Source organism: Poecilia formosa, unplaced genomic scaffold (genome assembly GCF_000485575.1).
Source record: "Poecilia formosa unplaced genomic scaffold, Poecilia_formosa-5.1.2 Scaffold53, whole genome shotgun sequence".
Classification (NCBI taxonomy): Eukaryota; Metazoa; Chordata; class Actinopteri; order Cyprinodontiformes; family Poeciliidae; genus Poecilia; species Poecilia formosa.
Genome location: NW_006799992.1, coordinates 1,152,052 through 1,167,679, shown reverse-complemented (window position 1 = coordinate 1,167,679; position 15,628 = coordinate 1,152,052). Strand labels below are relative to the sequence as shown.

Genomic DNA, 15,628 nt, shown 5'->3' with positions numbered 1-15,628 from the left:
AAGCTTAATTGTAAAGACAATTAGAATATCTTAATCCCTCTACCCTGCATAATTCAGGTAATTTTTTTATACTTTTCTCAAAAACATTCAGTTTTGAATCATATTCTTATCTTTTGCCTACTGGTAGATATAGAACAAGAGACAAGGGACCATTTTTAATCAGGAAGAATGAATCAAAATGGTTCTTTAAGAGTTCCACAACTCTAAGTTATATAGGACAACTGTGGTCAAACTGCAAGTGGGATTCTTTATTTAAGTCCAATTCTGATATAATGAGTGAAACGAGCAGCATAAATCAAAACTCATCAGACAAGACTTACTATAAGGGTGGAAAATTATAACGGTAAGATTTCTTATTTAAAAATACTAATAAGAAAACTTTTGAACGGCTGTAAAACCTTGGAGACTTACTGAATAAAAAATGCATTTAATACATAATGTACACAAATGTTCTGAAATTTCGACATCAAATGTAAAATCTTGTCAAGACCAAAGAAAAGAAAAGAAGAATCTGAGAAATGTGGCTATGTTTAAAAAAAATGTTTGCCTCAAATTAGTAACTCAATATCTTTTCAAAAAATACTTTTTCCTTTCCTCTTTTACTTTTGCCAAGTTGAATGAAGTAATCAAACGTGAATATATTTTTGCTCAGTAGAGGGCGCACTACCAGGGAGATTAAACCACACAATATCACAAGAAGACAATTAGAATAAATATTGTCACAACCCTCCGTATCATGTAGCATTATCATATCGTCACATAAGACGCACCAAAGTGATCCCAAGACCAGATCTGGATTGCAGTCTGCGCCATGGTAAGCTAAATCTTCAAGCAAGCATTCCTTCCAAAGGAGTCTGTTTTACAGCACCAGGGAACAAAAGAGCAATTTATACTTTCCACTCTCTCTATTTTTTTTTTTAAACAAAATTATTTAGTATTTCAGGTTCAGTGAGTGTGGCAGTGGGCCCCTGTTGTGATTTGTGCGCTCCCGGGTGTCTGCGGTCCCTCCTCCATCAAACGTCAGAAAGCAGCGGCAGCCTATAAAGCTCACATGAAGCCGTATCAGCAGCTCGAAATCGCATATACCTCGTTAATGCGACAGCCTGCGGTCACCCTGCACGGAGAATAAAACTTGATGCTCCGAAATAGACGACGCGAGACAAACCGCTCAAGGAGGACCAGGAGGACTGATGGACTGAACAGAAGAATACAGAAAGAAAGTCTTAATAGAAATTTGAATCGGATGAATAAATAATGGGCGAACTTAAATTCGGATTTGCGCATAGCGGAGTTAGTCCACACGTTAGTTTCTAAGCTGGAAAAGAAAAGGAGCTGATTTAAAAGGTAGAGGCAGTCCTCTCTGTGAACCGACACATTTCAGCTGCCAGAGCGAAACAAATGCGGACAGAAAGATGCATCTGGGCAAAGCTCTGCTGTTCGTCGTCCTCCTCAACTGCGCAACTCTGAGCTCGCCCCTGTCCACTTGTGCCACCGTGGACATCGACCATGTGAAGAGGAAGAGAGTCGAGGCGATCCGGGGTCAGATCCTGAGCAAACTTCGGCTGTCGAGCCCCCCGCACTCCATGGGACCGAGCAAGGTACCCTATCAGATCCAGGCGTTATATAACAGCACGAAGGAGCTTCTGGAGCAGCTGGGCAGGGATCGGAAGCAGAGCTGCGGCCAGGACAACACAGAGACGGAGTACATCGCCAAAGAGATATACAAAATCAACATGGTGCACGGAACGCCGGACAACAGTGAGTTCTTCCCTTTTCTAAACGTTCTCGTTGTCTCCGTAGTGCGTAATTACGCACCGCATGATGGCCAATTTGTACTTCCTTCAAAAATATGTCGATTGTACTGCGTTGTATCAATAAAATTGTACGGCGTTTAAAAGGTGGCATATAGCTTTGAAAATGAACGAGATATGAAGACAGGTCACACTTTGTGAGATATTTAAAGCGTTTATTTTCTGCGTATAACTAAATATCACAACTAACGAAAACTCTGCATTCAGCTTCTTAAAATTTGACAAAAGCATCGGAAATCTCGTAGATATATGATGCTGTGGCCTGTGGCTAACAGCGTTGACTTTACAAGTGTTCAAAAGGACATTGCTGAAGAAGCAGGCTGTTCAGAGAATGTAGGAGCCAAGCAATAAGGTTGAGTGGAAGGAAAAAGTGTGCAAGTGCAATAAGAATAAAAGATAAAGTAGTTGGCTGGACTCAGTTTTCTAAGATCTACCACATGTGCAGGACTTTGGCTAAATGCCCTGCATTAGTTGTGTTAAGCCATTCCTGATCCAGAGACAACAACCTCAGTCTAGGACAAAAACAAAACAAAACAAAACAAAAAAAAAGCTGAATTGTTGTTCAGTAGCATAAAGCCAATTTTGCATTTGATTGGAAACCAAAGGTCCCAGAGTCTGGAGAGCGAGCGAAGAGGCACAAAATCGAAGTTGCTTGGATCAGAGCTCAGCATGGCGTTTCCACAGTCAGGAACAATTTAGGGAGCTTTGTCATCTGCTGGTGTTGGTTTACTGAGTTTTAACGAGTCCAAAGTCAGAGCAGCCACAAAGTTTTAGAGTGCTTCATTATTCCCTCTGCTGACAAACTGTGTGAAGATGATTTCATTTTCTAAGCAGGACTTGACACTCTGCCCGGAGAACCAAAAGAAAAACTGGTTAAATGAGACTGAGCAGCCAGTAAACACAAATGATCTAACATAGATTCTTTAAGGGGGATTGCTAAGAGACAGATGAGACGCTACAGAAGTGCAGAGGAGCTGACTATCAAAGCGATCGCAGCAGAGCCACAGAATGGTCGCCTCCATCGATGCTGCATGGATGCAGTAAATGATGTCGAAGGAGGGAGCATTGAGTGCATCTACTGTCTAGTATGCAGACATCTTTTAAAATAGGGTGACATTAATGAGGTAATAATGTAATAAAAACTAATTTTTAAGGGTTTTGTTTGACATTCTTATTATTGGAGAAAATTAATTTTGAGTTTCCATTAGCATTTAGTCCTGATCACATCTTGAAAAGAAATACACACTTCACTGTGTGTGTCATAAATCTACAAGATAAATGAGGTTCATTCTTCGAATCACAGTCAATGAAATAGATAGTTTTTCCAAGTCAAGGCTGCACCAATATTAGAAATTATTGTGATGGAGAAAACATCGGTGTATCGGTAGCGATATAAACTCTTTTCTGCTTTTACATTTTACATTTTTGGTTCGGTTATCTGCCTCTGGTGAGATCATCCTTTGTTCAACTGGTTGAACACAACATGGGCAAATAAATCAGAAGTTCAAAATACTTATATTAGTCAGCAGTTATTGCACTCCAAACTGTTCACACACTATGATGATGATGATGATGATGATGATGATGATATTTTGGACGACATTCTAATCTACAGCGAGATACCTTAATATATATATATTTTTTACAAATGTTATACAAAATAAAAAGAAATCAAATAAAAATATTAAATATTTAAGAACTAGTTCATTTAAGATGACCAAATAGAAACGAACAATTTTCTTTGAGAACACTTCATGCTTTCACAAAGCAAAGAAACATATTTCTACATTGTGAAGATCTTAAAGCTGCTTTCCAAATTCTCTGTAGATTCATCTCAGTTACAGTCATTGTTATTTTTTCCGACTTGTTTTGCGATTTAGTTGTAAAATGGAGATAGTTGAAGACGGAATCTACCCAAATCGAGCTGTGATACCTGATTACTTCTGTATGCAAAGATATGGCATAAAGAAACTTATCAGCCTGTAAACTTATTTTTATCTTCTTTTTCTTACTTATTTTGATGGGGGGTTTTTTTATTGAAATACTTATTTTTAAATGGAAATCAAATATCAAAATTTATGTCAAAATCCCTCAGTCACCATGATGTTTACTGAAGCCAGCTAATCAGCTTAGTTCTTGTGCCTCTTTTGATGTCATCAAGCAGAATTGGCACGTTTTTCCTTCAGCGTTCTTAAAAAAAAAACAAAAAAAAAACATGTTTTGTGAAATCCTGAAGTAGAAATCCACACTCAGCTGTTTTTTTTTTCTTTTTTTTCTGTCAGTACTCATTTATTGGTGGGAAAAATGCACCACTGGACAATATATTTAAAAACAGCAGTGGGAACTTGCAAAGGAGAGGAAATGTGTTTTACTCCTGTGCTGTCCCACCTGTTTTAACTCTGAACCAGGAAGGTCAATCCCCTCCTTTACTCTCTATCCCCTCTTGTTTCTTCCCCCCTCAGTGGATCATGTTCCACCTCCCAGATGTTACCATTTCCTTTCCAGTCAGGGCCAAATGAGAGGGACATCTGCCTCGGCGGATGGGGGATGCCTTTAGGGGAAGGGAAAGTGAACAGAGGTGGACAGGAAGGGTTGGAGGACGGAGGGGACCCTCCTGGTTAGCTTTGAGAGAGGGATCCCGCTCTCGGCGAAGTCCTCGTGTTCACAGGCACGATGGTGTTGAGGCGGTGCTCCGATCGAGCCCGCTGTGTCTTGGCCTGATAATTACACACACAGGTGGTCTGTGAGGGGTGAGATCACCTCACTGTTGAGGTTTTGCTTTTGCTAAACCGAGAGTGAAACAGAGCCTTCAACATGAATTCCTCCATTATGCCTCCAATTTGTTGCCAATTTGCCACTAAGTATGGTTTTTGGTGCTCTGTTTATAATGAGCTTTACTTTGGATGGGGCCAATTTGTTAAAATAATCAGAAAAGGCTGTTTAGGCTCATATTCTTCTTACTCCACATATTTCATGCCAAACTTATATAGTTACCAGCATTTTTTTTTAAATAGAATAAACGGCATGGAAATGGAAAACTCGTGGAGAGAGGGGGACACGTGTCTGTGGTCAGACTGAGAGAGTAGAATAGGATAATAAATGCTGAAGAGAGCCTCACGGTCCAGGGCAAAGCCAAGCTTATTGCATCACCGCGCCTTTGAAATCAACAGGTTTCCTGAAGTTTAATTTCCCCTCTGTAATGTTCTGGTTCGAATCTTTCAAAAGCGATTTGGACCAAAGACACCAAACAGTGGAGTCCTGCTCTCAGAACCTTAGATTAGCTTCAGGTGAATTTATGTTAATGCTAACAGGCGAGAACTGGAGTTTATTTTATTACAGTCGCTTGTGAACAGCTGGGGAAAAATAAAAAGAGACAAAAAGAAGATTTAATTTAAGTTTCAGCAGTATTTATATGTGAACTTCTCATTTGTCACTTATGCATAGGCTTCTTTTGATCTGCTGTACCAGATGGTAACAAGGTGTAGTTGCCACTTCTGGTACAGATGCCATTAGTTAGACTCATTAATTTGCCTCTCTTTGGTATTTTCAATTTTATTTTCTATGTTTTCATCCTCCTGCATGGGAGCAATATAAATGTGGATGCTCCTGCAGCCTTGTTCGTCACAGCTCCAATTCTTTTGAACTTTTTAATCACTTCTCTGACTGGAGGAGTAGATAATTTCTTGTAGCCGTTTCCTGACTCGCAGAGGTCGACACACATCTGCTTTACTTGCTTGTCCTCTTGTCCTACAGAAATAACTGTCTGCGTCAGATCACGTCAAAGAGAAACAACATGCTTATGGATAACAAACTGAAGACTTTCCAAGTTTCAGACAGATGTAAAATGTTTGTGTTTTTATTTACTAAGAAATTGTTCATTTGAGCAATAAGGAGCCAGTAAGTGCCGTTTTTGATGTAGGCCACAGGGCAGAAGGCCAGAACGGCATTAGAAACTTTCGAAAGCATGTTGCACAAGAACCATGTGGAAAAAAAAAATAAAAAATCTGTCAGTTGTGCCTTGAACAAGTTTTTAAAATAATTTTAAGGTCATGGGGAGGTAGAAACGCCTTATGTTGGGTGAACTCTCTGTGTATTTGCTGTTGCGAATATGGAAATCAGGCCTCGTTTGCTGTCAAACACAGTGTCCACATAGTGTGAGGCTCAAGTTATCATGTGATGTCTTGTGTTCTGTTTTTTCAGTTTTCACGAATCGGGAAAGTCTGTGCGGATGTTTATATGATGGATGCGAACGAGAAAAGGGTAAAAATATAGTGCTGATGTAGAAGCACAGCATGGGTGATGTGGAGCTGCGGGGCACAACAAGTAAGGCCTCGATCGCTCACGGTGCTATTTTTCAGCCTAAATTTGCGCTCTTTGATAAATGTTCAGATTTCTGGAATACGGTTATAAGATGCATAATGAGCGATTTAAATAAGTACCTGAGGAATAATTAAATAACCTATCACATTAGTGAAATAAAGCTTTGTTTAAAAGAAGAATAAAACGAATCTTGTGCATTTGCTGTTTAAATACGACTAATGCATGCTATAGCATTCTTTACTGCCACTCTTTCTGTTTTTGTTTACAGGCATGAACATATCTTTGTTTTGAAGTCAAACCGTTGTGATTTTGTGGCTTTACATTGGGTAGAGGCAGATCGTCCGCCCCATTTACAGGCTACAGTCCTCGATGCAGTCGTACTGGGTTATGTTCCCAACCCCTGACTGTCAATAAAAGTTTCTGATGGGAGGGGGGAAGTATTTTAGAAAACCCTATTTGCAGATGCATGGAAAATATTTTTTTTATTTTTTACTTTTTTAAAGATTTTTCCCATTATATGCACGCAGGTGCCATCAGTTACAACAGCAAGCTTTCAAATGTACCTGTCCTAGCTTATTTCCATCTTTGTCATTTGAATCACTAATCAAATTATTTTCAAGACATCAAGATACTGAAATAATATTAAAGCAGTTCCCTAAAACTAAATTGAACATTTTTTTTTTACCCTAATTAAAACATAAAAAAAACCACCGGAAAAAACACCGAAACTACACGGCAGGTGCAAACAAAGCAGGAAGTTGGTAGAAAAGGGCTCATTTCATCACTGCACAAGCTGGTCAGCAAACGACAGGAAAGATTTCCATCTTGGGGGTTTATGTGCGCGACAGATCTGGTGTATGTCAGTGCCTGGCTTTAGGGAAGTCATCGCGATAACAAAAGCTTCAGCTCCAACTGCTTATCAACAGAACTGAGTATAGCAAGGCCTTTGATACACAGATACCACTGAGATGAAGTCATATGACATTTAAAAAATCTTGGCGTTTTACTATCAATGTTATCACTTTCTCCAAATATAGACAGAATCTGTTGGAATTTTTGATAAGAGAGGCAGCAGCCAACCTCATTCACTGTGGGCTGGAAAATAAAGTGCCAGCCTGTTGTACGCTGCAATGTGAGGACTGAGTTTTGGTCATATGTTCATATGGGACTCTATGTAAAAAGACAGCTTTGATCACATTTATTCCCATTTTGGTAAAGGTGTGAAGAAAAGCCTTTAAATAAATTATTTTCATTGCAGTAGCTTAATTTCATGTGAAATATTTTAGCGTGACTGCTTTTATTCAGTTTGAAAGAAAAAACAAAAACTACTCATTAGGAATAATTCCTTTTGACAAAATCGAAGTGGTGCATTTACTGATCATTTGGAAGCACAGCCCAATTTTTGGCAGATGGACAGCACACAGAGGAAAGAATCTATAAACATCGCTACTGGCACAATCTCACCACATTGTCCAGGGTTGTGATCCTCTGCTGACTTTTTCATTAGCTCACCCTGGTGGCTCTCTAAAATCATAGCAGCGTCTCGTCAGCAGAAATCACTCAAATGTCTTATTGCTGAGGCTGAAATAGTTCAGTGATGCTGCATTGTTTTTGGGAAAGTTAAATATTTGAATGTCATGACAGCCATATTTTATCTGTTTTCCCCTCACCAGATAATCTCCCCTGCCCTAAAAGCCTGACTTCTAAAGTTTTCCGCTTCAGTGTCTCTGAAATGGAAAGGAACTCAACCAACCTGTTCAGAGCAGAGTTTCGAGCCCTGAGGGTACCAAACCCCAAAGCCGTGAGGAGTGAACAGCGGATTGAGCTCTACCAGGTGCGTAAAGGTAGCGTTTCTTTGTCCTTCTACCAATAAAGTTCCATATTTTCAGTCTGTCATGAACATTTATTAAAACCCCTTAAGCCCGGAGATATTTCCTTCTTCAGCTGGAATAACATCCCTAAGTTCTGCTCCGTAACGGAGAGGCCAAAATTAACAACCTTCTGCTGCGTTTTCACTAGATACTCAGGGGAGTTTGAAATGATATAAATCTCCATGTCCCATGACCAAAGCTGGATTCAATAATAATAATAATAATAATAAAAAAACCCCAGCAAACTTCAACTCTTTACACAGCATTGCAACATTACACCAGCAACCTAAACTTTTACCTATTTTGTCACATTACAACCACATCCTTTACTTTATGTGATGAATTTTGGATTTGATACAAAAGACGAACGCAAAATAGTGCAAAATTGCAAAGTTAATTGAAAAATTCATTGCAAATTGTGGCGTCCATTTGTTGACAACCTCCCAGTAGCAAGCAAGCTTATAATTATACCTTTGTGTCACTGTTTTGCAGATTATGAAACCAAACGAGCACATTAGGAAGCAGCGTTTCATTGCCGCTAAAAACGTGCAGACCAGAGGCTCTCCTGAGTGGGTCACCTTCGACGTGACAGAAACCGTACGAGAGTGGCTGATAAACAAAGGTGGGGTTAACATTATCTGACAGAGTTTAAAATAAGACATCATTAATCGCTCCTGCTGACATTAAAATTATTTGTACTGCTCTCCCTTTCACGATCGTTTGGCGCCAGGATCTAATCTAGGTTTGGAAATCAACGTGCATTGTCCCTGCCACACCTTCAGTTCAAACGGTGACATCATCGACAACGAAAAGGAAGTTCTGGAGGTGAAGTTTAGAGGTGGGTTTCCTCGGTTAAGTTGCCACTTGCTTAAGTGATTTCGTTGAGTGCATGGTCAAAACTTCTTGCGTCTCCGTTGTGTGAAAGACTAGCAGGAGAAACGTTCGCGCACTTTTCAAATCGGATGCGACGATTGATAAAAATCGTGACAGAAGACGCTGTGGTGGCTTAATAGGTGGAGATAGAGAAGCTGAATCCTGTCCTGTGGTTTAGGTGTCGACGGAGATGAGGAGCAGAGTCGCTTGGACCTGGACAACCTGAAAAAACATAAGCAGCAACACCCTCCTCACCTCATCCTCATGATGATCCCACCCCACCGCATGGACACCCACTCCTCTCGCCGACGCAAGAGAGCGCTGGACACAAACTACTGCTTCTCGTAAGCTTTCGTTCAGCGACAGGAGTGGATTGCCTGTGAGATTAAACTTCACGCAACCGCATTAGATGTTCTCGTGCTCCGCAGGAACACGGAGGAGAGCTGCTGCGTTCGCCGGCTCCACATAGATTTCCGCCGCGATCTGGACTGGAAGTGGATCCACGAGCCCAGCGGCTACGACGCCAACTACTGCTCCGGGCCCTGCCCTTACCTGAGGAGCTCCGACACAACACACAGCTCGGTAAGAAAGAAGGCCTATGAAGCAAAAATGATCAACTCTAACCCTACCAAGAACCTGTTCTAGTTTAACTCTAAAAAAGAAATAACTGCTTCCATTTACATATGTTGATCATTTAGTTGTCGGAGAGTAAAATATGTGCAAGGTTTTGATAGAAACGTTGTCCAATAAGACGAAATATTTAGTTTCAGCCACTGTTAAAGCATTTGGAGGGCTCCACACTCTGTCTGGGAAAGAAATAGCTTCTCAAACCAATACTAGAGCATTTTTTTCTTCTATTTTCCGTGTATGGATAAGTGTGGAAAAGGAACACAAGTGTATGGAAACATTTTAAAATATATTCTTCCATATATTCCATAGACTGGTAATTGGACTGACAAAGGTACATGATATGCTAAAATTAGATGTGCTCTGATACATCATTTTGTTCTTGGGCAGAAATGCACAAGAAAGTTATGCAATTACTTAGTGTCATAGCATAAGAATGAATATGCAAATATTTTGGCCACTGCAAGTACTTGCAGACATTCCTGTCACATTGTCCGACTTTTTCTCTGCTGTGAATTAACCCAAATCTTTCCCAGATTTCTTCAATTATACACAAGCGTAACAGACTAAACAGAAGGCATTGGAAACGTGTGTGAATGAGAGTTTTTAACTTCCACACTTTGCTTCCCAACAGCTGCTGAGCCTGTACAACACTCTGAATCCAGAGGCCTCCGCCGCCCCCTGCTGCGTTCCTCAGGACCTGGAGCCCCTCACTATACTCTACTACTCTGGACGGACCCCTAAGGTGGAGCAGCTCTCCAACATGATCGTCAAGTCTTGCAAATGTAGCTGAGAGGACACAAAAAAGACTGATTGAGGGGAAAGGATTTCACTAGGTACAGAAGAAGAAAACCTCGTAGACTCTGAGCTGTGATGAATACTTTAAACTGACCCCGTGGCTTTTCTCTGTTCTGAACTAAAACTGTTTTTGTTGTTCTTCTTCTTCTTCTTGCTCCGTGTTAATTTTGCTGTTACAGAGACATTTCCGAGAGGGGAGTTATTTTTAAAACCTGACCCCAATTTAACCCCCGGCTGAATCAAATTTATTTTATGGTCTACTTTCAACTTCAAAAGTCAGATAGTCCACAGAGTTACAATCTCTACATTGTAGGCAGTGCAGCTTTTTTTTATTATTATTTCTGTCCTAAATTTAAAATCTGTTCCCCTGAATGGTCGGATTTCTTTCTGGCTGGGGATTTTGTTTAAACTTTCCTTAAGTTCCCTTCTCTGTAGACAGTGGGCATTATCTTCAAACACAAAAGGAGAAAGGACAGACTCACTGCTGTATCCAAAGCCATAGCTGTGGTCTGGGGAAAGGAGAGTTGAGTGAGAATGCCTGTTGGATTTGCAATGGAAAGGCAATGAACAAAGAAATTGAGCCAAGGTTTTCTCTTTTGGCCAGCCAGCAGCGGTGGCCCTTTTATTTTCTGTGCATCTATTAGAGCGGATGGACAGGAAAGAAGAAAAGGGGACCTGAATTGCAGGGAAGGATTGTGTTGGAAACTGGCCACGGGTGCGCTGCCATTCACTGGATGTTTTCATTCCTAACAGGTTCAAATTATTATTTTATTTTTTCTCCTCGAACATCAAAGAATTTACTGGAAGGGAGCAAGTGTTATGCAACGAGCTTTTTATGAGATTTCTTTTACATTAATAGCAGATTTTGTCTGTTACGTAACTTGTCATATAGTGATTGTTTCACTAACAGAAGGGAATTGACGCGTATCGTCATTATCCACAATGAAAGCCATTTTATACTGTACTATACCTAGGATACTGTTACATTGTAATTTAGAAATAATGTCCAGCTTTTGTATCTGTATGTATTAGACTAGCTTAACCTGTTGTTTGTGCCCCAGTGTGTCTGGCTGATGTTGTTTAAAGGTGGGAGTTCACAGAGAGTTAAATCCTGGCACTTTTGTTTTGCGGCAACGCAAGAAAGTGTAAGTATGCAGCTCAGAAAGTGCAAGGTGTAGAAATAAAAACAGAGGCCACAAAAATTTTGTCCTCAGTTTAACTTTTTCTCCGGGATGGTTGACAATGTTCATGTGAGGCAGATGTCGCGTTCAGCTTTCAAAACAGGGAATCGGAAACAAAATCAAACGACAGAAGCCAAACCAGGGTTTAAAATATTTTTACAAACTATAACATCCAACTAGAATAATCAATAAAGATCATTCAGAAGCGTGAACACGTGTCTAGAGATGCACCAATTTATGATCTCTAAACTAGGACTGACAGACTTTAAAATATCTCTGAGAGAATTGAACATTTTTCTGTCCCTACAATGAAATGTTTAAAGTAAAATAAGTATCTCCCTGTATAAACTCTACTAATACTGTTTCCTTTTGTAAAGGAGGTATCGAAAACATGAAACAAAACAATGATGCATCATCCTTCAAGCTGAAATGATTGCCTCTAAAATGTTTTTGCCCACTTGAAAACCTAAATGTGCAGTAAATTCTGAGAATTGTATTTATTTTAAATTTCCTTTGTACTGGGTGAAAAAAAAAATTGCGTCAATCTTAATGATTGAGAGGAAAAATCATTTTATTGTAGTCATTTATCAGTTTATTGTAGCTCCACAGAAGAGTTTGTTTTGCGATCATTAATTATTCACACCAGGAACAGAGATGACACACTGTGTGTGACAGAGAGCAGCCACTGCTCCACAGCTCACCTGTTAAGCAGTGTTATTTTAAATCAAACATACAATCGAGAAATTTTATTTTGTTTTATTTTTTTAGCATCTTATGTTAGTAATTACCACAGTTTGCACTGGTAGGTGTATTTATTGTAAGTATTTCCTATAGGGATGGTAGAACGTTGACCTTAACTCTGAGATCCTCAAAAAATTGCAGCCAACAATAGACGTGTGTAGAAAAAACATATTTTTAGGAGTATCCAGACGCTTTGTGCTACATCTGATGTCCAAACTCCAGTTTATTTGTAAAGCACATTTAAAAACGAAAAGAAAGTTTGCACAAAGTGCTATACATACAAAGGCAAGGTAAATAAAACATAATTTTTTAACTCCTCAGTATACCTGAAATGAGCTTTTCCTTGTGTCATTATTATTGCCACCTGTTAATGTTAATGTTTATGTATGGTGCATTCACTGACAAGAAAACGCATTTTAATTTCCAAACGTTTTTCAGGTTACTTTGTAGGTGTTCTAAGCAATTGTTAAACAGTTAAAAAATTGTTTTGAAACGGTGTTTACTTTTTTCACTTTACAGGAGGGTGAAATTTAGAATTCAACAAATGGTTTGTTTAACAGTTTAAGTTCAATAACCTCTCCAACTTGATGTCCTTTAACTAGATATCCGTTCACAAACAAAAGAAGCACAGTTCACGTCAACATGCACCATTCAAAGGGTTATAAAAGCTCCTTTCTATTTTTATTTCTGAAGCTGGCGCTTACTGAGCCAGCGTGTGATTCCTTTTTTTTCTTCCTTTCTACTGATTTATATATATATATATATAGTAAAAATGCCAGTGTTGAATTAACAACCAAAAGTGTCTATATGTGTCCAAGTCAGCTAGTGTTAAATTCAACAATACAGTGTCACATTAACATTTACAACGGTGCTGGTGTTAAAATATATTAAAAGTAACACCAGTGTAGTGTTGATCACAAAACATAATGTGGTGTTAAAAAAGTTAATAATTGACCCACAAGGTGTCGATATCAATCAAATCCAGTGGAGAATATTCAAAACAATACACGGTAATGGAAAGTTTAGCTTTTCTTAAACCCATTTCAGTATTATAGGCCAATGTTAATTTAACAAAAACATGGGCGTCAATCTTTTAACACTTTCAGAAGTGTTACTTTAACACCCGCTGACTTGGACACATATAGACACTTTTGGGTGTTAATTCAACACTGGCATTTTTACTGTGTATATATAAAAATCTCACCTGTCACATTTCAAACCTTTCTCGGGACAATGAGGACTGTTATGAAAACATTTCCGTCTCCGTCTGTTTTAGAGCAGTGTGAAGCCTTAGTGCAAGATTATGGCACAGGAAGGGAATAAACTCTTAATCTGATGGCAGCAATATGTAAAGTTAGAGCTCATTTTCCTCTCAGAGTCGGGCGAACGTGTCTGAATCCGTGTCCTGTTTGACGCTTTCCCCGTCAGCGCCATCTGTCCTTTATGGTGTTTTTCAACCGTAATGCTGTTTGATGAAGTCTGTTATTAAAAATACAACACGCTAAACCATGCGAGCCCTTTCAAAGCTGCGACATTAAACTGTTCACTAAGCGCTTTGCCTTTTCTGCAGCAAACCTGTGAAAACACTTAACTCCAGATGAGGACAAGATGAATTTATCCGCTGGTTCAGGCTGCCACATTGAAATGCCATTTAAAATGCCATTTTCTCAAAAGCAAGAAAAACATGAATTTTGCTTGAATCTCACCAGCCTCACCTGTTTCCTGCGAGCACATGCTCAGTTTTTTTTTTCTGCTTCATGCTGGAGTAATAAATTCAAGAGCCCTTTTTCAGAGATTTATGCCTAACAGCTTTCCCAGGCGACACGCTATTACTCTTATTTCCAGGGCATATTAACACGCAGACATGTCATTATTTTCTTATTTTTCTCTGTAATAGTCGTATAAATCACACAGTAACCTGTATTTCCCAATTAATATTATATATTAATGCACAGCTATCAGTTTGGGTCTTGTAAACCTGTTGTTCATCAAAGAAATTTGTTTCTGATGCACAAAGTCCTAAACTATACGATTTAGATTTTGTTTGTTAAATATGCTTGATTAAAAAAAAAAGGTACTTGCAATGCATCTGAAAACTGATAAGTATGAAAATTGATGTCTTAAACATGTTTTATAAATTGCACTGAATATGTAGAGAAATTTATTCAATAACAGCCTTTTTATTTACCACTTAAATTGATTTATTTTTGCCTCGCTAAACATTTTTATGTGTTATAAAATATCTAAATTGGAATTAAGAAGTTTTGACGAAACACTAAGATGTGAAGGTTTTGTTTTGACTTCGAGAAACAGAGTCTCAATACCGCTTTGCTCTCTTTCCATTCAGTGTTGTTTTTACACCAAGCATACCTTTAGGAATCATGGCTATAAGTCAAGTTTGGCTTCATCAGGGAATAAGAAAGATATTTCATCACATTCATTTGGAAAAATTCACATTTGTTTTTTTTTTTTTTCTTTTTTCAAACTATAGCCAGACTTTGTTAAATTCTTAGCCTTCTTGAGCAGTTTTCTTCTTGTCCTTTTATCAATCTTGAAGGGACACCCAGTTCTCAGTAATTTCGCTATGTTCTCCACTGGATCATTACCGTTTTTATATATTCCACGGCATATCTGATGCACTGGAAAACCTTGTGGACCTTTGTGCTGACTGATATCTGTAGAAAACGAATTCCAATCTGTGAAACCTATGAGGACGTTTCAGGAAGCGCACAGAAAAACAGCTGAAGCTTATTTGGAGGTTTATCAGGGGCACTTTAAATGCTGGTGGGTGTGAACCGGCTCTTTTTTTTTAACAGGAAATGTAATGTTGTGGTTAATTTTGAACACAGCCACATCCCCAGTTAGAAGAGGGTGTGCACACTTAAGCAACCAGATCTTTCTGGGTTTTTTTTTTTATTTTTATTTGTATTTTCATTTTCCACCTAAACATTTCAGTTTGTTTTTCAGTCGAGTTACACAGGTCACAGGCGAAATTTATTTTATTCAAATGGTTTGTAAATCACAAGAACTTGGCATTTTAACAGTGTTGTGTAAACCCTTTATATGGGAATAAATAAAAAAAAAAGTACAGATATAAACTTTTTGTCAATATTTACCAGTATTGCATTTTATGCCGTCCTCAGTGAAGGTCTGCAGTCACTCACAGAGACTTGGGGCTAATGGGTTGAGCTAATATGGACTGACAAATAGCCAGAGAGAATTTCCTCTCTCTGCGTGTCCATTATTGTTCCCTGTCAAAATCAATCAGAGATGGACCATGATGGGAACACAAAGACCAGAGGGCAACCTCAGGTCTAAACAGGAGCTGGGGCTTCAACGGCTTTGCAGAGAGCCATGCACTAACAATACACATATTTGTGGTACAGAGGAGCTGGGGCCCCATGCA

General features: G+C 39.0%; 1 protein-coding gene across 1 annotated transcript; it reads left to right on the top strand.

The window, feature by feature from the left end:
- The first annotated feature begins 1,412 nt into the window (after window positions 1-1,412).
- On the top strand, window positions 1,413-12,389 carry LOC103138621 (transforming growth factor beta-3-like). Its single transcript, XM_007552898.2, has 7 exons — window positions 1,413-1,758; window positions 7,805-7,965; window positions 8,495-8,624; window positions 8,733-8,840; window positions 9,054-9,219; window positions 9,304-9,457; window positions 10,137-12,389. Exons 1-7 carry the CDS (start codon window positions 1,413-1,415, stop codon window positions 10,293-10,295), a joined length of 1,224 nt encoding a protein of 407 aa, XP_007552960.1. The 3' UTR covers window positions 10,296-12,389.
- The last annotated feature ends 3,239 nt before the right edge of the window (window positions 12,390-15,628 follow it).